Source organism: Apodemus sylvaticus, chromosome 1 (assembly GCF_947179515.1).
Source record: "Apodemus sylvaticus chromosome 1, mApoSyl1.1, whole genome shotgun sequence".
NCBI classification, from domain to species: Eukaryota; Metazoa; Chordata; class Mammalia; order Rodentia; family Muridae; genus Apodemus; species Apodemus sylvaticus.
In genome coordinates, this window is record NC_067472.1 from 173782 (window position 1) to 200234 (window position 26453).

Sequence of the window (26453 nt, forward strand, 5' to 3'; positions counted from 1 at the left end):
ATTAAAAGATCATTCAAAAGTAATTTAAAAAGAACATAAGGATGGCATAACTGAGAATAAACCAAAAATTTTAAAGCAACACTCAAGCTCTCTGAATTACAGATTTCCTTTCTGTGACTCTCTGGAGAGGGCTGCAGCTAGTAGCCAGTAAGCACCCAATGCCCCTACAGACCTTTAGAGGATCATCTGGTGGTTAATGTGTTTCATTTTTAATTTCAGAAGTTCCTGCATACCCCAAATATCTGTCTGCCTACCCTTTTTCTTGCCCCCTCCCTCCTGGGTACAAGCTTAGAGTGTTTAGAACAAGGGGTGCTTAATTCACTGAGGTAGATGCCAAGGGAGGCAGAGGTAGTACTTTGCTGGGCTTTGCTGCCAAGGTATTGCCATACACACAGCCCTGGGAAATAAATTCCATAAATAGAATCTGGGCAGAGACCATTAAAAGTGTTGGTCCAACATCACTTTATAGGGCAGAATGCTGACATGCTCAGACCACTGCAGGTCTGCTGGCCCTTGGTGTTGGTCTGAGGTCCCTGTTGATGCATAAACCAGCTCATTTTTCCCATTTTCAGTGCCGAGCCCTAAAACACACAGAAGGCCCTTCTCTTGCCTGCTAACTGCAGAAGATGTGGGGGTGGGTGTTGGAGGGACAGAGGCTGCTCACATGTCATCTGCCTCCTGGGCCCTATCCCAGGTCAGGTTAACAGTGTCTGCAATACAAGTGTGAGCGTGGACACAGAACATTCCAGAGGAAGTGAGAGTAGCAGAGAGACTACTATACAGAGTGCTCTGGTATAGTTTAATGTATTTTAGCCTTCAAAAAGGCAACCCTGAGGGCAGGAGATATGGCTCAATTCTACAGTACTTGCCTAGCATCCACAAGGCCTTGGGTTGAATCCCAGGCACTGCAAGAGAAAATAAAATCAGTGTGGCTTCTCAACAGTAGGCAGAAAACTGAAAGACTACAGTGAAATTCAAAGACTTCATCTGAACAGTGTAATGGCCAAAGTTTAGGGAGTGGGGATCAAGATAGCTTAGCCAGTAAGGGTACTTTTTCACCAAACCTGGAACCCAAAGGTGGAAGAAGATAACCCATTCTTTAAGATGTCCTGACAGACAGACAGACAGACACATACTATATATAATAAAATATAATACATACTCACATACAGACAGACAGACAGACACACATATATACATATATACATACAAGCACATGCACATGCATATGCACATATACACTCATAGAAAGCCCAAGTATAATATGAGGTAGAGGGCTTTATATCCAAGAGCTTATGGTCTAGATAACCTGAAAAACGCACACACACAAGATATACATGCTAGAGAGGAAAAGGCTGGACATATGGGTTGATGTTGTGTTGTATTGTGGATAATAGATGAGCTCCCAGTATTCCACTGATATAATTAACCTACCTTCAGAAGGGCAACAGTGAGAATATAGACACTATGCTTTGTTCATCAACATGTTCCTAATTATAGATACCTAATAAATACAACATATGGAAAAGGGTTTTAATGACATGGAAAATACTTTTATATCATGTAAGAAAAAACAAGAAATGAGGGAAGAGATTGATAATAGAGAATTTACCTTGGACACATGACTTTGATTCCCCCCAAAGCCAATGTTTTTAAAAAATAGGAAGCCAGGGGTGATGGTACATGTTTACAAACCAAGAATGTAAAGGTAAGACAGAAAGATCTCTGGGCTTGCTAAGTGGGATGGTGAAGGAACCACAACAACTAAAGGTGTCCTCTAGCCTCCATACATACAGGCACATGTCCACTTATACACACACATACACACACACACACACACACACATATACACACACACACACACCCCAACATGTACAATATATGTACCCCCCAAAAGGGGGCAAGAAATGAAAAAAGAAATACACTAAGGGAATATGTGCATGTGTAGTTTGGTGGCAACATTCATTCAGGAAGCCTATCATTCACTCCCAAACACTACAATGGAGGAATAAGAGAACCATTCTGTGTGTAGGAGAAACAAGGAAAATGACAGAAGATATTACTTTAAAGTCTTAACTATGAGAGGGGCAGTGGTGGTGCACACTTTTAATCTCAGCACTAGGAAGGCAGAGGCAGGTGGATCTCTGAGTTAAAAAACAGCACGGTCTACATATCAAGTTCCAGAACAGCCAGGGCTACACAGAGAAACCCTGCCTCAAAGTGGTGAGTTTAATGTTTTTGACAAAAGTAATCTACCAGTTGGTATCACTAAAACAACAAAATGAGGAACTGGGAAAGACCATACAACATGGCTAGGAAAATAATCCTCCCACAGACATTCCTATGACCAGTGATGACACATCAACTTGAGCCTGTAAGAGGAAGGAAGGTGCCACCTCAGACCTTCAGAATCAAAATCTTTCAGACCCTCTTCCTTTAACCCCATGGGACCCAAGATAAGGTATGCTGTGGGTTCAATTGAGCCTTTTCAAGAAGTTAGATTGGAGTCCTAGCCTCTAGTAACCCAAGATGTGCCCATATTTGGAAATAGGGTTCTTACAGAAGTAATGAACTTTAATTAGAATCATTAGTATAGATCTTAAGCCAAAAGAACTGGCACATTTATAGAAAAGGGAGACTTGAATACATAAACATATGAAGAAGCAGAGATGTGAGATATATTTACCAGGCAGCACAAAAGACATCTAACTACCAGAAGCTGGGAGGGGAATGTTTATTGGGAGGATTCAGCTCTGATAACACCTTGAAATTGAATTCCCAGCCTTCAGAACCATGAGATAATAAGTGCTGTCTCTGAAGTTGAATAGTGTGTGGAGTTTTGTTACAGCATCTCTGGCAAACTGATACAATGAGATAAATTTCCCCTTGGAGTTGCCTTAGCAAGTCCCTTGTCTATAGGTTTTCTAGAAAATGTGAACAGTGGAGTTTCAAATTTGGTTTTAGTTTTAGCTCTGAAATGAAGTTCTATACAGAAACACAAGACCTGATCAGGTAGATACCTGGCAAGAATCCCACACACTTTGTACAGAGTAGCCTCTGAAAACCTGAAGTCTAGATCATCTAGAAACCCCCACCAGAACCCCATCCCAAGAACTGCCAAAGCAGAAACCCACTGACCAACAGCACAAAGCATCTAGTGAGTGCTAAGACCAGGCTATTCCTTCAAAAGCACTAAGCCTGTCATGTAGGAAATAAGAATGACCTGGAGCCTAAAGCTGATCCACCTTAACCCTCCCAGTGTGCCAGCTGTAGACATGTCACCTGATGCTCTAGACCTACCACATCTAAAATTATCTTGCCCTCCAAGGACAAGCAGATGCTGTGCTTTATCAGAGCATGGTTAAGTGGTAGAACAACAGATGTGATGCACCCTTATCACCCCAAGGTTGGCAGTGACGTCCACAGGCACTTGGTTACCCTGGTAATAAAATCAAAAGCTCACTGCCAGTCTGACAGTCTGAAAGGCACTGGGTCAGAGGGACATGCAAGACTCATGTGATTGTCCCCTCTGGCTTACAGACACTCTGGGAGCTCAAAGTTACCAAGTAATAAAGTACCAATTCTCTATAGCAACTGTGGAATCCAGCCTTCATTCATTGAGTGTTTTGGGGGTTTTGAGGGGACTTTTGTTTTTGTTGTTGTTGTTGTATTTTTCTTGTTGGCTTGGTTTTTTTTCTTCTTTTACTAAAAAAAATTAACTTATTTACATGTATGAATGTTTTGTGTGCATGTATGTCTGTATACCACATGCATGCCTGATACCCAATGAAGCCACAAGAAGGTATCAAATCCTTTTGAACTGGAGTTACAGCCAGTTGAGAAGCTGCCATATGGATGATAATAACTGAACCCTAGCAGCCAGTGTTCTGAGTCGTCTTTCTAGCCCCAAGTTTAGTTGTTCTCTTTTTTTTTGTTTTAACAGTGTCACAATGCATAGCCCAGGCTAACCTCAAACTTGTGGCAATCCTCTATAGCCTCTACTGCTTGAATTCTGAGATTGTACTTGTGTGCTATCAAATCTGGCCATACTTATTTAGTTTGTAATAACAATCACATGCCTTCTTTTACAAGTAAAATTGAGACCAGAAAAGGGGTCTGGACAGGCAGGGTATGATGTTTTCCAGTCTTGTGTGGTATGTTGTACATATGTTGATAGAAGGTAGAAACATGGGGACTTATGGATAGGAGAAGGTACTCCATGAAAAGGAGGGCTCAGATAATTCCAATCCCTGGGACACTGAACCCACTCTCCCACCCATCCACTCACTCACTCACTCACTCACTGGTGTCAGTCAGAAACTGGTGGCCCATTCATCACTCATACACAGTGCAACTTTTCTAAGAAATTCAGAAGTCCTTTCAAAAGTCCTTAAATCAGCACCACCATGATGATGGTAATGAGAATAATAAATATGAGATAGTCTGTTGCCTACCTAATCTCTACCTAGTTGACAGAAATGTCTCCATACAAAGAAACTGTAACTCAAAGAAATCAGCAAATTGTTGTATACCCCCCTCATAAGTGGAAATAGCAGAGCAACTCTCTGAGATTGTCTGCACTGATGGGACCATCCCACCCAGCAACATCACTTCAACAGGTGGCCAAGTACCCAGCACCAGCACTATAACTCCCAGGTCATATTATTTGTTGAGTAATGTTGAATGAATAATGGCTTATTCAAAGTAGTCAGTATGGTTTGGGGCTTTCCTGATAGTGAACCTATCTTTTCCTATAGGAATGTCACCAACTAAGCACTGCTGTTCCTGAGAAAAGTTAATACTTTGGTATGTGGCTATCTCCACAGAGCAACTCCATTTCTCCCAGCCTTCCTGCCAAAAGCTCTGTGGTGAGTGTGATACATGGTGACACACTAAGCACAGTAGCCATTTTCTTTCAACAGCCTCCTTACAAGTGCCACTCCTGCTGGGGTTAAGATAGGCTTTGATTTACTATATAGTTTTTGGATACTTCCTACAGAAATACTGCCAAATGGTAAAATAGTCAACCCTTTCACTCAAGTCCTTGTTTGCTTTATTTTTTTAAATAAAAGAATAAAGTATGCAATGATCCTGAGCTAAATAAATAAAAATGCCACACTTTGCCCAACAGAACCATCTGCGTCACTGAGAAATATTTGCAGTCCTCAACAATCTTTTATCTTTAAGATGACGTTTTCCGTCTTTCAAGCTTTAGACATTCTGAGAACTTTGATTTAGGTCCTCTAACAAACTTACATGAATTAGCCTATTTACTAAATAAAACTGGAATTGAGCTCCGTCCTTATCTCTCATGCAGCTGTGACTGCAATCTCTTAGCTCATGTCTGGGGCTCACATGAAAAGCAGATACAAACAGGAAGAAATATCTGTCTTTTTTATAAAAAAGATAGATTTATTTATTTATTTATTTATTTATTTATTTATTTATTTATTTATTATATGTGAGTACACTGTAGCTGTCTTCAGACACTCCAGAAGAGAAAGACAGGTCTTGTTACAGAGGGTCATGATCCACCATGTGGTTGCTGGGATTTGAACTCAGGACCTTCAGAAGACAGTTAGTGCTCTTAACAGCTGAGCCATCTCTCCAACCTGAGGAATGCCTGTCTTAATACTTATTACTGCCAATCATTGTTCTGGCATCTAGGCCAAGAGAGTAAGATATAGCCAGCCACTTCATCTGTCCATCAACCCATCCATCCTTTCACCCATCTGTTCTTTTCTCCATACACCTCACTGTACCACAGTGAAGATTCAGATGGAGATAGTGTGGTGGTTCAGGCCCTTGAAAAACCTCACATAACAATGTTATGGGAGGTTAGGAATGATGCTACCTCTCCTAGAAATGTTCTAATGGGTGGAACTGTTTGTCACTATTCTCGATCTCAACAACTGGTCCCTCACTATCATAGAATGTTCTCTCAGGTATCACATCTGTGTTAGTCACTGTCTTGTGCTCATCTATGAACACGCTCCAGGGGGGCAAGAATATGTTTTGCTTGGTGGGTTGTTCCTGGTGGGTGGCACATAGCAAATACAAAATAAATATTACTGACTAAGTAGATAAGTGTGCAATGCACTACATACAAGACACAATAAAGAGAGAGATGGAAACATCTGTTCCTTGGAGTGAATAATGAGTCTCCATGAAATAGTACTAGTTGGTATACTGGGTACCAATTTTGCTGATGGTGCTAGGTAATGGAAAGCTATAGTTCAAAACCAATGGATTATACTGTCCTAGGTGGGTCATTCAGCCCTGAGACCCTGCTCACTAATTATAAACTGGAAAAAGAGTTTTATATAATATGATCCCAGTTCCTTGAGTTAGGGATTCTCTAAAAGCTAACATCACTGTGTTAAGTACTCATGTTGAAGCTTTACAGGTTCATGGGCTGATCCAGAAGCCCATGCTTGCTTTCCTAAACAGTGCACAAAAGACCATGGTTTGGTATATATCACCATGCTGAAATTCCTAATCTTTGAGAATAAGAGTAAGAAAGGTGTTAAATACTTTCAAGTTTAAATTATTAAATCTAAACTTTCATAACTTTAAATCAAAAACATTAGCTAAAGTTAAATTTAGTCACAGCGAATACATCATAGCTTTTTAAAAAAAGAATCCTAATTTAAAATATTTTGTGTCAAACTTCATCCACCCAATATTTAATAAGCCCTATTATGTGGCAAGCAGTACTTCAGGAGTAAAGCAGGTAAAACACAGCCACTTCTAATCCAGAACAGCTGGTCCAGTGGAGAAGACAAAAAATATACAAGTAAATGAACAAATAAAGATGACTTTAAATGGGGTTATGAACAGAGACTATTCAATAAACAGCTCTACATGAAAGAACACAATTATAGCAGACTCTACTTTAGATGGCTCCCTGTTGGAGGTGATATTTAGTCTGGGACCTTAAAGTCCTCTGGCAAAACAAAGTGTGGGAAAGCACATTCTAGGTAGAGGGAATAGCAAGGGCCAAGGCCCCAGAACTTAAAGCAAGCTTAAGGAAACACAGGACAATAAAGTGTCCAGAGCACCTGTGAATGAAGGAGGGAGTGGCCCAAGGGCACTGAGGAATGACTGCAGAAGGCAAGGTAGAGACTGTAATGCCAAGGGACTGTTCTCCTATGGAAAAAGATATCATCTAGCCTTTCACCAAGGTCTACCAAAAATTCACACTTCCTTTGACCACAAAGGTATACAATGCCCACAGCAATATTAGCAGTGCCTGGGACTTGTTACCAACAGAACCTGCAAATATACTCATCTCTTAATTGCTGAAGATATACAAAAATACCACTTAACACTCATCACAGATGCAAATACACAATAGCTATTAATCAGCTGTTAGACCTTGCTAATTCAAGCACTAATAAAAAAGCACAGACATTTCTAATTTTTACATTTTAAAAGTATTTAGTAACTGTATATGAAAAGAATTGGTTTCGTTGGTAATTCTGCTATTCTATTTTGCATATGAAAAAAGTATTATTCTGAAAAGGGGTCTTCAGGCTTCACCCCAGCCAAAACTTTTTGTCACCCATGACCTACAACCCACAGGTCAGAGTTAGAGGTTCATTCCAAGCAGGGTATAAAAATGAATGTGGGGCGGGGGTGCAACAGAGGAATAATTGTTCGTTTCTAAGTCATCTGGGGGACTGGGTAGAGAGGATCTATGGCTGCCCAAGGCAATGCTGAAGGCATAAGTCTGTGGCTTTTAGCAACCACTTTTCCAAATGATTCTAAGGAGGGAGTATCTCAGGGTCTTTGTCAGCTTGGCTCCTTTCTCTGATGCATGGCCTTCCCACTCCACCACCCCACACTGCCCAGTTGGCCCTTTTCAATGCCTGTCCTGGGACATCTTCCCAGGGAGCTTCAGAAAATGAGCTCATGTGTCCACAAGAAAAACAAACTTGGTGTTTGCCACTGTTTGGTTTGTGTATTGGTCTAGAAAAGAAATGGGATTTTTATTTAAGAAAGCCTTCCAGCAGGACTCCTGTGTGCAGCTGCTGGGCAAACACCACAGCGACAGAGTATAAACAGGCAGAAGGCCCAACTCCTGGCCCAGGCCCATTATGTGACAGACCCTCTGCTTACATCGGCCTTCTTGTTTTTTCCAGCCTCTTCCCCACTGCATCAACACACAGAGGCTTTTCAACACTCAGAGAACCGAGAGTCATTTTCACATGGCAGGCCTGGTTCTCTATACCCATGGGTATAGTCTCTACCAAGAGACTTGTGAAAGGACTTAACTGGGCTGGAGCTGTTGGGTGAGAGTCCATGGTCCAAGAGACTCTAAGAGCATAATCTTGTGCTCCCAGCTCTTCAAATCAGAAGTGAACAGAATAGGGAAGAAACAAGGTGAAGAATAAGCAGGAAGCCCCGTAGAAAAGAATAATATAATAAAGGTATCTGAGCCCCTAAACTTGGATGAAATTTGGGTACATCTATAGTCTGGGTAAGAACAGTTACCCTCAAAGGAGAAGTCCTTCAGAGATCAGAAGTGAATAAGAAGGGATGCTGGCCTTTGAATCTAGGACCAGGCTGCTAATGAACTAAATGTCTGCATCCAAACCAAGGAACACAAGCTGAATCCTAATACCCAACATAATAAAGAAGGGAGCCCTATGAAGGGAGCCTGACATGAAAAGGAATGAGAAACTGTGAAGTTTCTTCATATACTATGAAGGATACAAGGAAACCATCTATAAAGCAGAAATGATCCTTCATCTTGAACATCTAGAAACAAATAAAAGTGAGCATCTGCTGTTTATATCCAATCCATGTTATAAGCAATAGTGGTCTATACACTGAGATAGAGGCTATGTAGGTCAAGGTCTGGAAGTAGGTTTGTCATTGCAGGTGTGAGCCAAAGAAGCAAGTCTGCACAGTGTCCACAGCTTTCCAACTACATTGTCTTTCTAAACATTTACTTTTTAGTTATTTATCCATGATAGATATTTTGTCTGCATGTATATATATGTACAATGTACATGCCTGGTATTCAAGGCAGCTAGCAGAGGGCATTGAGTTTTCTGTAACTAGAGTTACAAATGGTTATGACCTACCAAATGGGTTCTGGGAATCAAACCTGAATCCTCTGGAAGAATAGCCAGTACTCTTAACCACTAAGCCAACTCTCCAGTTCTATCTGTTCCTTTCTAGAAAGTATAGATTGGTTCTTTTATTATTTTTTTTTTCCTGGTGAAGAAGTAAAGGTCCTTTGTCAATTTGCACTAACATATTAGGCTTTGTCCTCCCCCTACCCTCTTGCCAACACCCTATCAGGAACATAACAGAAGCAAAAAGGAAAATATTCTTTATATCTTAATGGCCTCACTCATCTGCCTACCCTTTACATTCCAGAATCTTCTATGCTTCCTGGAGTTTTCAACTGCTCTTGATAGAAAAGACAAAGAACACTGCATCTACTCCCTCTTGTTTGGAACCAGAAGTACCTGAATTTCATATTTGTACATTTTTATACTCTTAAAAACATATGAACCCAATACAGCAAAATATGCAGACTTCTTTAATCTGGAAAGAATATGCTGTGTTTGTTCTACCCATTTGGTGTGGTTGCTATGTCCCCATAGGGGCTAAGCAAAGGCTGTTGTTATTTTTTTTTTTAATTTTTTTTTTTTTTTTTAGATTTTCTTTTCTTTTTTTTTTCTTTTTTTTTCTTTTTTTTTTTTTTAGATTTATTTATTTTATATGTAAGTACACTGTTGCTGTCTTCAAATACACAAGAAGAGGGCATCAGAACCCATTACAGATGGTTGTGAGCCACCATGTGGTTGCTGGGATTTGAACTCAGGACCTCTAGAAGAGCAGTCAGTGCTCTTAACCTCTGAGCCATCTCTCCAGCCCAAGGCTGTTGTTATTAAAGGTGGCCATGTCAGGGCTAGATAAAGACAACTAGGCTGAGTCAGTGGGCTACTGGCTCCACCATGAATACCAGGCTCCCAAATGAGTGGGATGGTGAGCCTAAAACAGAGTTGTCTTCCAAGAGAATGATGTATGGGATCCAGGAAAAACAGGGAGTTTGGCTTGGGGACTCCTGTAACCTGCCCAAAATATCCTGTATATGTCCCTATGGTTGCTATAAAAATTACCATAAACTAAGTGGATTGAAACAACACACACCATAGGAGAATCTGTTCTCTGGGGACTCCAGCTGGCCCTGGCTTATCTTCTCTGCTCTACCTTAATCTGGGATAATGGAGGCCAGCCAAAGAACCATTGTGTTTCAGTTTCTCCTTATGAAATTAAATAACAGCACCTACCTCAAAGAATAGCTGAGAAGAAAAGCTTGTCCTGGCACACACAAAATAGTGATCAAATGCTGGTTGTACCTTTAGGCCTATTAGCAAAGATGTCAGATGGACCCAGAATTCCTCTATTTGCTTAGTTGAATTGTACTGGCCTAGTTTACAGAGGCCTTGGCAGCTAATGTGCTCCTTACCTATGGTCCTTCGGAGATCTTCACACTGGCTGATGTGAGGAAACTTCAGGATTTCCTTCCACTTCTTGCTTTTCCCTTTGCGCTTTCCTCCACCACCTGCAAAGATGGAAAATGCCACTGATGTTAGTGCTGCCCAAAGCTTCAGAGCTTGCATCCCACCCCATGAGCCTCTCCACCAGCTTCTGGGCTTTAAATTAAACCAATTACATGCCCTGAACCAAATGCATGTATGTGAGCACACACACACTTGCACACATGCACATGATTCCTAGACACAAAGATTCAGCTTCCAGACAATGCTGATAGATTGTGGAAGACAAAATAATGTTACCCAAAGATGTCCTAATCCTGAGAATCTGTGAATATGGTAAATTACACACTCAGAGGGATGGGGAGTGGCAAGTAAAGTTAAAGACAGAATTATAGACAACAGTAGAAACATTTTTTTAAATTACCAAAATAGGTCTGAAATGGCTAATCACTGTCAACTTCACTACATTTAAAATCACCTAGAAGACTGGTCAAGTGCACTTTTGATAGTTTCTATGATGGTATTTTCAAAGGGTATTACTTTAAGTAAAAAGTCTTACACTGAAGAGGTAGCATGGTTCCATGGGCTGGAGGTAAAGAAAAATGAAAAACAATAAAGCCACTTAAATATCAGTTTCCTCTTTTCTCTGCTTTCTGGTTCACTGTAATGCAAGTTCTCTATTCCACCATGTTTTCCCAGCCATCTTCAAAGGGTCTGAACCCTCTGAAACCCTGAAGCAAAATAAATCTTTCCTTCCTTATATTGTTTTTGACAGGTCTCAACAACCCAAAAACAACCAATAAAGGATCCTAAGTAATGAAGGGAGGCAGAAGCATCAGATCCGAGGGAAAAAAATATGAGAAAAGTCTGGTCTGGCCCTTGTGAGCTATGAAGAGGTACAGGACCTCAAGCCAAGGGATGGAGAAGGCCTGTAGAAGCTGGAAAAGACTAGAGAACATATTATTTTCTAGAGCACCCAGAAGAAGCCTTTCACTCACACTTTGTTTTTAATTCAGTGAGACATGGATCAGACTCCCAGAATATAGAACTGTAAGTTAATGCAAGAGTTTTGATCCACAAAATAGTATATGTTGCTTCAATCCACTTAAGTTTATGGTAATATTTACAGCAACCATAGGAAAATGATACAGGATACTTTGGATAGGGGTGTTCTCTCCCCCACAAAAATAACCTCCACAGGGAATAAGAGTGTCAACAGGCTACACCCCTCAGAGCTCCAGGGGACTGGACCACCAACCAAAGAATACACAAGGAGCAACCTATGGTGCTGGCCACATGTGGCAGAGAATGGCCTTGTTGGACATCAGTGGGAGGAGAGATCCGTGGGCCTGAAGGTGTTCAATGCCCCACTGAAACGGAATGCCAGTGTGGGAAGACAGGAGTAGGTGGGTGGGTAAGGGAGCACCCTCATAGAGGCAGGGGTATGGGGGGTCGGGTAGGGGGTTTCCAAAAGGAAGACCTGGAAAGGGGAAATATTTGAAATGTAAATAAAGAAAATATCCAATCCAAAAAAAATAAAAAATAAAAAGACAATCTAAAAAATAAAATAAATAAAATAAAATAAAATAAATATAAATAAATAAATGACCTCCACACCTACATCTGGCCCTTTAGTTCTGCTAAGGATCCCATAATAAATGATCCTTCTATAATTCAGGCAGACTGTAACAATGCCTAATGTTTTAGAGGTCACCACTTCCAGACAAATAGTCCAAGTAGTCTGTGGGGGTGCTAAATTACATATTTAATGACTGAAAAAATGTCATATTTAATAACATTCTTTATCGTTTCAATAGAACTTGATTTTTGGTTCTTTGATTGTTTTGTTTTTGTCTGTTTTATTTGTTTGTTTGCTTGTTTCTTTTGTTGGTTGATTGGTTGGTTTGGTTTTTTGAGACAGGATTTCTCTGGGCTATACAATTCCTGGCCATCCTAGAACTCAGCTCTGTAGAGCAGGTTGTCCTTGAACTCACAAAGATCTGATTACTTCTACCTCCCAAGTGCTGGGATTAAAGATGTATACCACCACCACCTAGTTTATTTCTCTGTATCTGAGATATAGACAAGCTATGCCCAATCCTGCTACTGCACAAATTCTTCCATCATCCTAGCCACAGTTGCCCCTAGGCCTGCCGCCCTACTTTAGTGGGTTGTCAGGCTTACAAGCCTGCTTCTCTGCTTTGAAGGGCCCAATTAGGACCCAGCAGTAACAGCTAGTTATTTCCCAGGCTTAACCAGAGGATCAGCTCACTTTCCTCAGCCACATTCAATCCTGGTCATCTTCTGCCTCACCTTTTTTCTCTCTGGACCACTGCTTTCAAGACCTTTGCAATGCTCTGCCAGAAATACCCCCTTCCTGCTTTTCTTAATGTTTCTTATGCTTGCTTCCAGTCTCAGCTTATATCACCACCCTGGAGGCCTTCTCTGACCTGGATAACTAAAGGACATCTGTTTTCCACCTTATCCACATGGCTCAACAGAGCTTTGGCTGGTTGCTCAGTCTGTCTCTTGAACATACACAATCAGCTTAAGATCATTCATCCAATCTCTCAGCACATTTCTATTTACTTGTTTGAGCACTGCATGTGAATGACCACTAACAGTCAGACCTGTACTCATAGTGCACAAAAATTGATCTAGGAAATTGGTGAGCTTGCCTGAGACCTGGTATGGTGGTTTGGAGGTATGGCCTTGTTGGAGTAGGTATAGCCTTGTTGGAGTAGGTGTGGCCTTGCTAGAGGAAGTATGTCACTGTGAGGCATAGGCTTTAAGAACCTCATGGGACTTTCAGGGAGTGGGGGGCCAGAAAAGGGGAAATCATTTGAAATGCAAATAAAAAATATATCGAATAAAAAAAAGAAAGAAAGAAAGAAAAAAAAAAGAACCTCATCCTAGCTGCTTAGAAGCATCTTCTCCTAGTGACCTTCAGATGAAGATGTAGCACTCTCAGCTCCTCCTGCACCATTCCTGCCTAGATATTGCCATGCCCTCACCTTGATAACAGACTGAACCTCAGAACCTGCAAGCCAGCCCCAATTAAATGTTGTCCTTAAAAGAATTACCATGGTCATAGTGTCTCTTCACAGGATTGAAACCCTAACTAAGATACCTGGTCTTGCATTTTCTACCATTCTCTCTCAGCCCATGGTAAATACTCAGTGTCTGCTGATTAGATGTGAATGTGCGCTTTGTCTCAGGCACATGTTTCTTGTAGGCTCTAGTCTTTTTCACCTTTCTTACTCCTCTATCTGCCAATGCCACACCTGGCCTCTCAGTATAACTCCAACAGCCCCTTTTCATGATGCTTTTGAAAAGCAGAGCTGTCTGGAACTCAGCCTCCTTAAAGAGGTGAAGAGAAACAATGATGTGGTTAACACAATACCCGGTAACTACAAGCTTTCTTCATAGCTACTTAGCAGGAAAATAAATGATTGCTTGTGGAATTGATGACAACCTCTCTTCTATTGTAGGTATACTAGTTGTACCTTGAGTCTCATTTACAAATGAAAATTCTGTGCTCAGTGAGAGAAGCTCACCAAACCAACATTGTCACAACTGCAAGCACTAGCTCACAGTCATCTAAGGATGCAAGCAGCCTTGAGACTCTGTCTTTATCGGCTTCTCTACTGTAGCCTTACAACCTGTAAAGACAACCGAGTCTCTGTCACTATGAAGGTCACAGCCCATTCCAAGCATTAAAGCTCAATGAAATACTAGAGAGTAGTGGTCAGAGCCAGAGAAAAAGCATGGAAGTAGGTGGCCTCAGAAGGATGATAGCCTAGAGATGGGCAGGATGGCTTCCACTACAGAATAAGAAAGGGACAAAATGTAGGGCTGAGGTGCCAGTTGAACTATGCTCGCTTATGGCTCTAAGGAAGGCAGGCCACAAAGGACCAAGAGGATAGGCGTTAAGCTTTAATGGGAAGGAGAACAGGGGCAAAGCCTTGGATGGGGGACACTAACAAAGTATGTGTGTTTCTGGACCCAGGAGCCTCGGTTTTCTGCCAGGTTCTTCATGGTCAGCCTCTAGAGGCACTTCTTATCAAATGTCACCTTCTAGTTTCTGCTTTCTTAGCCACCAAGTAATAATCTCCTCTTCCTCTGATTAGGGAATGGCAGGAGGAAGGAGTGACCCAACAAAATCATGAACCCTTCAATAGGAAAATATGCCTCGGCAGTGAATATAATACAGGACTTGCCAAGTAATAACAGTTAGCCTTTATGTCTCTTTTACTTTTATTGCCTTTTAGACAGAGCCTAACTATGTAGCCCTGGGGGGCCTAGAAATCTCTGTGGGTTGGCCTTGAATTTAAAGATATAGATGGGCTTCCCTTTGCCTCCTGAATGATTGTGCCACCAAACTCAGTTATTTGATTTAGACGTTAAAGATAGGTGGTGTTCCTTACACACTCGGGGCCAGGGAACATGGTGATGAATCCATCCTCTTCTACTTTTCATATAACCGTATGGATAGATCCTAGTTATTGAATCCAATTTTCAGATGGGAAATTAGAGCCACAAAAAGGCAAGACCCTCAAATCATAAGAGTTTGTATCACAACTCCAGCAAAGGCTCAAGTGACACTCTAAGACTGATTCATTTATTCTTTTAAGAAATGAGTGAAAGGGGAAGCTAGAGAAAGCTTTGTGGAAAGCTTTCTTCTGGTTCTTCTGCTATTATCACAGCACTTGTTGAAGCAGCAGCCCAAGAACATGTTTCCACTGCTGAACCCAGAGGGACCAGGAGCCTGTCAGTCTGATGCCATGTTCTTAGGCAGCACATGGGATATGGGATAACTGCTTGCACTTCTAGAAACTTGTTCTCTGATTTCTCATCACCCTGCCTACTTCTAAGTAGGATCTACAGAAACGTACAGGAGTTTGACCATGTCTACTAAAAGTATTCCTCCCAGTTCCAAAATTTGGTAATTAAGGCTCTGACTTGTCATGACAACTATCCCATTTGTCTGTGCCTTGCCTGCCTTGCATCACATGATACTTGGCCACTATTAAATCCACAGAGTTCTCACGACCTTTCACCAGCTTTCTATCTTCCTGTCCTGGTTATAATGTCCCTGAGGAAATCTGACTGACTTGCATCGTCTTCTCTCTTGAGGCCATGCGTCATGGTCTTGCCTGGAGTCTGTAACAGTCTGATAGGTTTCATAACCATGAATAGAAAGGAGGCCATGCAAGAAAGTTAGAACAAAGGTGCCAGTGGTGGCAGGTGTGAGTAGAGGTGGCATGGGAAAGTCACAGAAGCCATCTGCTCATCCTCCAAAGTTGTTTGGAATATTGCTGATAGAGACCCAAGATACACAGACCTGAGACTTCCTAGTAGGGCCCCCCTACAAATTAAAGGCCTATTGTTTGGTAAAGTCTATGCTATACCTATGCAAAGAACCAGTTTGTTAGAGATTTTCATCATGCTGAGCCCTTCTCTCATGCAAACTACATAACATATAGGAAAACTGTAAAAATTATAGATGCTCTCAAAACATTCTGGCCATGGTCTGAGAGGTTCTTACATGCCCTAATGCTGTGCCATAGGTCACTACTTTGTATTTCTAGGCACAAAAGGACAATGACCCACCTGCTTCCAGCCAACACCTAGATAGTGATGCTACAATACTGCCTGAGAAGTGTGTGTGTGGCTAGACTCTACTTAGGTCTTTCCATTCAGGTGAGTTCTAAGGACTCAGCTACCCCATACACCACTATTATCCCAGATGAACTTATCTAGAGAAACCCTCACAGAAGGGGCTGCCTAAAGCATGCATGTACCAGTCTCCTAAGTAAGTATAAGCCATGGACTCAGGGTAACTAAAGTCCATTCTCCTTTAGTCAAGGACTACCAGGAACTTTTAGGAGGCTTAGCCTTTATCTTAGTTACTTTTCTATTGCTATGATAAAACACCATGACCAAGGGAGCTTATAAAAGAGAGCATTTAACTGGGCTTAGTTTCAGAGTGTTAAAGTCCATGATGGCAGAGCAAAGGTATGAAGAACAACTGAGAGCTCACATCTTGATCCACGAGCATGAGGCAGAGAAAGCACATGGGTAATGTTGCAAGTCCAACTAGGCCACACCTCCTAATTCTTCCCAAACATCTCCACTAACTGGGGACCAACTAGTCAAACCTACATTTATGGGGACCATTCTCATTTATAAACACCATCTTAGGTCTTGGTGTCTGAGTGTCTGGGACTCCCAGATAGATATATAACTCCAGAGATGAGTAGGATTAAGATGTAGAGAGTTCTAGGAACACAGCAGCTTCCTATCCAACCCTGATCCTACCACATGGCAGAGCCAACCCTGGCTACCTGGAAGAGCCATCTCAGAAACTCAGGAAGAACCCAAGGTCATATATGATTGGGTCATTCACTGGGTCGATCAAGAATCAGGCCAGGGAGCAGCCTGACAAAGCTCAGTAAGATAGGGATGAGGTGGGCAGAGAGAGAAGTCAGAGGAACTACAGGCAAAACAGACTATTTCTAAGCCACTTGGTCTGCCTAGTAGTTCGCTATTTTATTGGCACTTTTATTAGGATCTTCTGTAACAGAAGATCTCAATGATCAGGCAGAAGCTGTGGTGGGACCAGGAGTCTTAGCACATCCTAGGCCTCCCAGCAGTCCTTCCCTCTGCAGAACTGGATGTGGTGAGATGAAGACACACAGTTCTAACCCAAAAAAATTCTGTGGCACCGCAGTTTCCAGTTAGAAGAACCCAAAACTTCCAGAGTAGAGCATGAAGAGGCATGGTGTACTGCCCAGGGCATGTGGGGTCTGTGGTCTGTAGTGGGTTCCAGCATCTCTAGGCTCCACACACCGCAGTTGGGGTTTCAAGAGCAGAAAAACCTCAGCCACAACCAGGGTATCCCACAACCTCAAATTAGAAAAACCAAAACCAGCACAAGGCCTGGTTACCAGTCACCATGGGGACAAGGAGACAGGCCTCCTTAGCACCATTGAGTAAGCCTGAGAAAAGATTCTGGCACAACTTGGAAGAAATGCACAGCTGAGGAAGGACGCTTGGGAAACTCTTACCCAAGGACAGTGCTAGTGCTGGCAGCTACATCCTTAGGTGACAGTCATGATGTTACACATCAACAGCCTTATATCATCTTAACTGAAATATAATCAGTGCTGAGCCTAACATTGTTAAGTCACTCTGTGTTTTTCCTGCATATAGACAAGAAAAAACCGTTACCACTTTGATTTGCTGTGTTAAAAACCAGCACCTCAAGTTCAAAGTACCTGGCACAATATAAGTGCTGCTCAATGTGGTGATCAACATCACCTCCATCTTTATCATAGCTACACCAATCATTACCACCTCCATTATCACCAGCATCCCCTTTGACTAGCAATAACATCATCTCCAATACCACCTCTACCACAATCATCTTCATTGCAATAATCACCATTATCACCATCATCATCGTCATCCCTATTATACTTCCATCCCTATTTTTTCAAGCTGTTTGTAAATGACAGAACTGAGGACTCAGAGCTGCTATGAGACAAACTAAAGATTCTGATTCCAAGTTTATCCATGTCTTTAATCAATCAAATCCCTACTTCAAACTTATCCCACCACTATCAACACTAACCACACATACTCCATCATCATGATGTGTAGATCTGTCTCAACATTGCCAGGTGTCACAGAAGTCAGGCAGGCACTGGAAATATAGTCCACTACTTCTTGTGTCTCAAATTCTCCCTTTGTGGGTGCTTGATCCACATCAACATCCTCTTCTCACTATTCCTCAATTACCTGAGTAAGTCTCAATATCCCACATCCTATATCCACAAGGACATAGTAGGTAGCTGTGAGGTTGTGACATCCAATATGAGGTATAAAAATGTAAATACTTAACACCTTCTTTGTTAAAAAGAAAAATAGATAGTAATGATGTTTATCCTTGGACTCTAGAAAGTTCACTCAGTTGGTTCAAACTTGGTAGAGAAGTCTAACTATCCTCTTTCCACTGTGTCCCCATTGAAAGGCTCAGGTAGATGATGGTGAGCTGCCCCTTGCACTAGGCAATGGCAAGTCTTTCTACCACGACTGATGGGAGAAGGCAGGGCTGCACAGTTCCTAGGGTTCCCATCATGCTCTGGATCAAGCCTTCCAGAAGATTTTTCCAAAAAGAGATAGCAACAACAAAAACAAAGAGAAAGATGGAAAGAAGGAAGGAAAAGGGAGGAGAGCAGAGAATAGAGGATGGAAAGGGAGGGGAAAAGAGGGTATCTTAGGGTTTCTATTCCTGCACAAACATCATGACCAAGAAGCAAGTTGGGGAGGAAAGGGTTTACTTTGCTTACATTTCCACACAGCTGTTCATCACCAAAGGAAGTGAGGCCTGGAACTCAACCAGGTCAGGAAGCAGGAGCTGATGCAGAAGCCATGGGGGGATGTTACTTACTGGCTTGCTTCCCCTGGCTTGCTCAGCCTGCTCTCGTATAGGACCCAAGAATACCAGTCCAGAAATGGTAGCACCCACAAGGGGCCCTCCCCCCTTGATCACTAATTGAGAAAATGCTCCACTGCTGGATCTCATGGAGGCACTTCCCCAACTGAAGCCCCTTTCTCTGTGATAACTCCAGCCTGTGTCAAGAAGACACACAAAACCAGCCAGTACAGAGGGAAAGAGAGAGTTGTCAAACACCTCCCTCTAAAGAAATTGCTCTTTCTGCATGTTTCCAGGACCTCAAAATGAGCACCTCAAGGGCACTGTGTGTCTCTAGCAGGACAGACATGAGCATCCCTGCATATCCAAATAAACAATACAAGAGTAGAGCCCATTGCTGCTGGGTGAGTGCTGCTTCTTTGGTAAGCTCAGCCTTTTACTAGCCAGTGGACTTTAAGTAAACAGCTCTTTAAGACTTAATTTCTGCACCTACAAAATGATAAGAGAACATCCACTTTGCCACCCAAGGCTGTAAGAATAACAGAAATAATGGAAAAGGTTCAGTGCACTCAAGCACTCAGGGGAAGATCTGATCATTGTTAGGTATTTTCTTACACCAAGAACAAGCTGTGTGTTGTTAGTATCCCTAATACTTCATATTTCCTTCTCTTACTATGCCACTGTTTACTGAGACTTCAAAAGTTTAAAATCCTATCAGCTATCATAGTTCAAAATATAAGTTGCCTTTGGTTGTCTTCTAACTATACATTTAAGGTGTTTCTCATGCTAAATCGTTATGATCAACTATCATATTTACGAGGTAGAGGTTTTGAGTTTCCTTTGTCTTTTAAATGTAAACTTAAAAATGTTTTTCATTATGCTAAATTTATATACATTCAGTCTCCCAGACAGAAAAAAAAAAAAAGCCCTTCTTGCTCTTTCTGCTCCACAAAAGGATTCTGACTTCCCTAAGCTCATCTTAAAGAATGTTCATGCTGTTAACAAATTTATCCCTTTTATAAACTTATAAGCTCCAGGAAACCCACTTAGAGCTACCTCTCATGGACCAAACAGACTCCATGCAGATATTGTTTGGCACCTGCCATCCAATAGCCTAAGTTCCTACCTGTCATCTATTCTAGAGGATTTTCTCCCAAACTTTATTCTCTATCTCTAATGTGTGTGTGTGTGTGTGTGTGTGTGTGTGTGTGTTTCAGCATCTTGTCAAGTTCAGGCATTTATTCAAAATCTATATCCAGGACAGCTCCAGAGAAGCAACCCATAGATGCTCCAATCTACTCTCACAGACACAGATGCTTCTACTGGACCTGCTCCTTCTACCTACAGATAGTTCCACAGACCCTAAACAGCAAGGAAAGAGCCACTCTTCTTCTGTATCAAGGACCCGTTTCCATTTTTTCAGGTCTCCCAGAGACACATCGCCCCAACATCAACAGGAAGTAGCTAAAGATAAAGAAACCTTATTCCTGCTTCATTATCACATCTTTCCAGTTTTTCCTTTTTTAAATTAAACCAAAATGGAGGAATGTTAGTATTCTTTCTATGCTCTGCCCAGCAGTTACCTGGCAATAGCCAGGGAGACCTGGTTTACTATAAAAAGAGGCTGTTTGCCCCCTCCTTGCTCTCTTATTCACTCTGACTTTCTTTTCTCCCTGACCCTTTCTCCCTCTCCCCCCCCCCTTTCTAAGTGTTCCTGGGTGGCCTTGCCTCTTCTCCATCTCCCCCTGCCTCCCTCCTTCCCTCCCTCCCCTTCCTCTGTCCTTTTCTGTCTCTACTCCCTTGTCAACTCTCCTTTCATGCCCTAAATAAACTCTGTTCTATACTATACCTGTTGTATGGCTGGTAGCTCAGGGGGAAGGGATGCTTTGGCATAAGACAACCCTCCCACTTCACTATACCTAGTTCTATAAAACATATCATTCATACACACACACACACACACACACACACACACATGACATAACATGTATTCTCCTCCATGTTCCTCCATGGCAGTTCCCTTGCACCATAGCCTTATCTGCTGCCTAGCCTATCAACCTCCATTGCCTAACCAACCTCTCAGTCACACCAAAGGGAAAAAAAAAATAGAAAAAAATAAAGCCCAAATTTAAGAGTTTCCTAGTATCCCAGAGTTCTAGGCATTCCTCACCTTTCAACCCTCTGGATTCAGGAAGGCTATGAGTCAGCTTTCTGGGGTGGAAATGTGAGCCAAGCATAACCCCAGGACCTGGCAAGAGAGAAGATGCCATGCAACAATGGAGGTATGAATCATGGGAGCCCTCTGACTGGAGACACTGATTTCTCCTTTCTCCCCTATCCATTCTACCACTATATGACATCTGAGGAAAAAAGAAAACAACCAGATCTTGCCAGCAGAGGTGGCAAGCCACTCTGTACCTAGGAGCCACAAACCCCATGCTAGGAAAATAAACTCACAAGGAGTGCCACATAAACTATGAATGGCAGCACACACCTTCAATCCTAGCAGGAGTATTGGAAGTTTGAGGTCATCCTCCATAGTATAGAAATATCAAAGCCAAGACTAGGATAGAGACCCTGAGGATTGAACTTTTAGCTCTCTGCTTACTTACTAGGTAAGCACTCTATCAACTGATCTACATCCCCAGCCACACCTCTCAATCTAAAAATTATTTTAAGAATTTTATCTATAAGTGTGTGTATGTATGTATGTATGTATGTATATATGTATATATGTATATATATATGTATGTATGTATGTATTTTTGAGATAGGGGCTCTTACTGAATGTGAAGCTCTCCATTTTGGCTGGTTAGCAAACTTCCAATTCACCTGTCTCTGCCCCACCAGTGCTAGGATTATGATGTACACTACCATGCCTGCCTGCTTTTTACATGGGTGTTGGGACCTGAACTCAGGGTACATACATACATACATACATACATACATACATACATACATACTAGAAAAAATAAGGTGGTGAATAATAATATACTCAAGAAAGAAAGACAGGAAGGAAAGAAGGAAGGAAGGAAGGAAGGAAGGAAGGAAGGAAGGAAGGAAGGAAGGAAGGAAGGAAGGAAGGAAACAAGAGAAAGAAAGAGGGAGGGAGGCAGGCAGTGGTGGCACACACCTGTGATCCCAGCACTCTGGGAGGCAGAGGCAGGGGGATTTCTGAGTTCAAGGCCAGCCTGGTCTACAGAGTGAGTTCCAAGACAGCCAGAGCTATACAGAGAAACCTTGTCTCGAAAAAAGCAAATCCAAAAAAGAGAGAGAGAGAGAGAGAGAGAGAGAGAGAGAGAGAGAGAGAGGAGAAGAAGAAGGAGGAGGAGGAGGAGGAAGAGGAGGAGGAGGAAGGGAGGGAGGGAGGGAGGAAGGGAGGGAGGGAAGAAGGAAGGAAGAGAGAGAGAAAGAAAGAAAGAAAGAAAGAAAGAAAGAAAGAAAGAAAGAAAGAAAGGAAGGAAGGAAGGAAGGAAGGAAGGAAGGAAGGAAGGAAGGAAGGAAGGAAGGAAGGAAGGAAGAAGAAAGAAAGAAAGAAAGAAAGAAAGAAAGAAAGAAAGAAAGAAAGAAAGAAAGAAAGAAAGAAAGAAAGAGGGAAGAAGAGGAGTGAGTTAATGCTTAATTCAGGAAGTCTAAGACACAGGTAGAGCTAAGGCTGTTCATATACTGGTCTAGATTTAGCATGAGGTGAAAGGCTATATGTCACTGGAAAAACAGGCTCTTCCCTCTGCCTACAAGGCGGGACTAGATAGATAATAAGCCCAGCTCTCCCTTGGTTTCCCTTTACATTTGGTTAACTGCCATTAGCTGTTGGCTCCCAGAGACAAAAACCCCTTGCCTTATTCAGCCCTCTGGAATTATGTCTGGCATGTACCATGAACCAGGAACTTGTAGAATGGAAAAATGAGTGGAATGACTGAGCCAATAGTACTACCCTTGGCTGCACTGAGGGGCTAAATGAGATAGATGCAGTATTCCTCTGAGCAAGTTTATATAGTTAGTGCTCAATAGATGTAAGCCTCATGTATCTTCAGCAACAACACATAGCAGAGGAGAAGCTAAACCCAGAGCTGCCAACATTTGAGAAAGAAAAAAACTGCTAAAGATGTAGGGGGATGCAGGTTTCAAGAAGACAGCATATCATCTTCACATGCTGTGTAGAGGACATGTAGTCAGAATGAGATGCTTCTGTAGGCTCAACTAGGAAGTCTGTCACCAGAGCAGACTATAGATCACGTCGCTGTTACGGCAGTGTCAATGACAACAGATGAAATAAATACCCTATTGTTAAGTAGGTTCTCTCTAGATGTTAAGTTCTGTTCTCTGCCAACATCACAGCAGTAAAACATTCATGTTTCTTGTTGTGTTTTTAAAATAATACCCCAGGAGATGGAGAGATGCTTCAGTATTAAGAACACAATACTCTCCTGCACAGGACCTGAGTTCTGTTCCCAGCACCTATATCAGGTGACTCATCAGTGATTGTAACTCTGGCTTCTAAGGGATCTGACACCTCCTGAACTGAAGGCACCTATACTCATGTGCACAGTCTCACAAATAGATATACATATACACATGATTTTAAAATAAATCTTTAAAACAAATAGTGACATACAAGTTCATACATGAGGTCCACCATGGCATCTTCTACTTCCAAGCCTACAGCTAGGACCATATAAGTACCATGAAGCATGCTAGAGGAATGAGGCTTATATACTCTTCCAAGTCCCTCTGGAAGCACATGGCATTGCCTAAAAGACTCCCCTAGAAGGCTGTACCATACCCAGTAAATACAGGTGGCTTGCATTTGTCTTGCTGTTACTAGTTTGGCTGAATGCATAGTCACAACACACCAGTAGATACCAGTTCTTACAGGTCAATAGACTGCCCACAATATAGGTACCTTTCTTCTTATGAGGTAGAAGCATGATGGGGTGGCCCTATAACCACACTCATCCAGTATCTTCACTTCTTGGAATTCTAGCTGCCTACTTCAAAAGGTTGTTCTAAGGAACCAACAGGACGAGGGATGGGACAGAAAGTTGGATCAAGAAAACACTGAGATGTCAAGCCTGTGAGGGAAGTCCCACTGAATCAACTAGACACAAAATGTTGCATGAGCTTACAAAATAAGTGATTTTCCATAGTCCCTTTGGTAGCGTAGCCTGGCCTGAGACAGTCATCCTGGGTTCCTTCCAATAAAGACTCGCTCTTCTGCCACTCACCAATGATGGGAAAGAAAACTGCTTAACTCCTCTGGCTGCTGTGGAACTTTGTGCAGACATCAAAAACTAAAGGTTCATCTGCCTTTCATCCTTATAAACAGAGTCCACTTCCAGAGATAATATCAGAAAAGGCCCAACACTCATTTTCTAGCCTTTTTTGCAACTAAATCACAGACTGTTCTTAACCAGTGAGATAAAGGATATCTCCTGGGGTGCTTCCTCATAAAAAACAGAAGAGAATGCATCCCTTCTCCAGCTGGACATCAAGTGGGAATAGATGTAATACCTGGAACTACCATTGTGTGACAGGATGAGACATATAAAGTCAATGCCTTGAAGATACTGCTGGGGAGAGATGAGAACAGTCTAGACCTGAACAATACTGCTAAACTGGTCTTGGGATCACCTAGCCCCATACTGTGGTATAAGAGATGATTAGTATTTCTTACTATTTAAATAATTTTTAGTCCAGCTCTGCTCTCTGAAACATGAATCACCCTGACAGGGGTTTTGCTACCTTATTCAACTTTCATCTCTGGAGTCCACTATGCCCAGCCTAAAGCTGAGTCTAGAACCCCATAAACAAGACTTGTTCTCTCATGGTGAACTTCTTCGTCATCGTCTTCTTTTCTTCTTCCTTGAATTTCTTCTCAGTTGGATCTCATATAGCCCATGCCAGCCTTAAACTTGCTATATACGGAAAACCTTGAACTTCTTTTGTGGGGGTTGGTTTTTTGGGGGTTTTTATCGAGACAGGGTTTCTCTGTGTAGCCCTGGCTGTCCTGGAACTCACTCTGTAGACCAGGCTGGCCTCGAACCCAGAAATCCTCCTGCCTCTGCCTCCCAAGTGCTGGGATTAAAGGTGTGCGCTACCACCACCCGGCAACCTTGAACTTCTAATCCTATTGCTTCTATTTTCTTAGTGCTGGCTACAGGCATGTACCACCAGGACCATATAATGCAATGTTAGGCACCAAATCCAAGGCTTCATGTATGATAGGCAAACACTATACCAACTGAACTATTCCTCAGCCTAAAGTTCTGTATTTATGAGGATTATGCTCCAAATCTAGGGTTGGCAAATCTTATATAAGGGCATCTGTTTATAAAACACATAGTCTCTGTCAAATGACTCACCTCTATTGCTAAAGAGCAAATCAACAAACAACACATAAACAAATAAGACTAGCAATGTGCCAAAATAAAAATGTATTTATAAAATTAAAGGTTTGGGCCAGATCCAGTCTGAGGGCCACATTTAGTCCATCCCCTACCTATATTCTCCAAACTCCTAAAACATCTCTGAGCTTCTCCCCAAACCTCTACACTAATCCTACAAGTTAAAATGACAGCTAAGTCCTTAACAGGTTGGTGACCCAGTTCCTCTATAGCTTCTATTTGGTGTTCTACATGTGAGTCTTGGCCTTTTCCTAAGAATAAGAGTGTCAAGAAAGCAGAACCTGTAAGTGGGGCTCTCAGACTGAAAACAGGTACATTTCCCCACTGAGGCTAAAAAGAACAACTCCCACATCTCTCACTTTCAAGAGCTTCTTGGAACCCAATTTGTCCCTCAAGTTCTGGTCCAGTAGGAAAAAGGGTATGCAGGCTTTGAATCTAAGAGCACCTCCTAGATTCAACCATTCAAAACAGGCATGGGCTCAATTTGCAAAGAAAAAGAGATTTAGAGAAAGACAAAAACCTAGGGTTTTTGTTGCATTACACAACCCTGCCTTTTTGCTGCCTTTTCCCAGTTCTGCAAAGGGTCAAGAGCAAATGCACCATCCTACACCCAAGCTAAGACCAAGGAGAACAGCTATTCTCTGCTTCTATTGGCTCCAGCTCAACTCTCAATGGCTTCCTACCTCCACCTATAGAGTAAGACTGGGTACACAGCTCCCAGAGCCTGGGGATTAGCAGGTGGTTGTTAAGCCTCTGAAAATAGAGTGCTCTTGTCATCATAAGACCATGACAGATTCACATGCACCCCTCTATCTCTTGTCTATTTCAAGTTTAATGTAACAATAGAGTTCCCATTCCTTTCTGGGTTGGCACTCTGAAGAGTGCTAATAAGTGTCATATACACTCACCCCTCAGGAACTGAATGCTCCTCTAGACAGAAGACATATTGCCCAGCTTCCAAGCCATCACACACTACCATCTAACACCAATATCAAACCCTCCTGGCAGCAAGGAAGTGGGGTCCAGAAAGGAACAGATTCACCTGACACTGTTCCATAATACCCAGAGTCACCCTGGAGACAGCTGGTT

The 26453-nt window shown here is 42.1% G+C and overlaps 1 protein-coding gene across 3 annotated transcripts in view; it reads right to left on the reverse strand.

Annotated features, from left to right (window-relative positions):
- Grk5 (G protein-coupled receptor kinase 5) overlaps positions 1-26453 on the reverse strand; it is a 201369-nt gene that overhangs the window by 104431 nt on the left and 70485 nt on the right. For 2 of the 3 annotated variants that reach the window (XM_052182227.1, XM_052182245.1), the window contains exons 1-2: positions 21131-21204; positions 10490-10585 (exon numbers count right to left, since the gene is read on the reverse strand). In XM_052182227.1, the coding sequence (XP_052038187.1) occupies positions 10490-10585; positions 21131-21197 (163 nt within the window). In that variant the 5' untranslated portion in view covers positions 21198-21204. Of the gene's footprint in view, positions 1-10489; positions 10586-21130; positions 21205-26453 lie in introns of those variants that run through there. The other variant, XM_052182236.1, reaches the window with a different exon arrangement.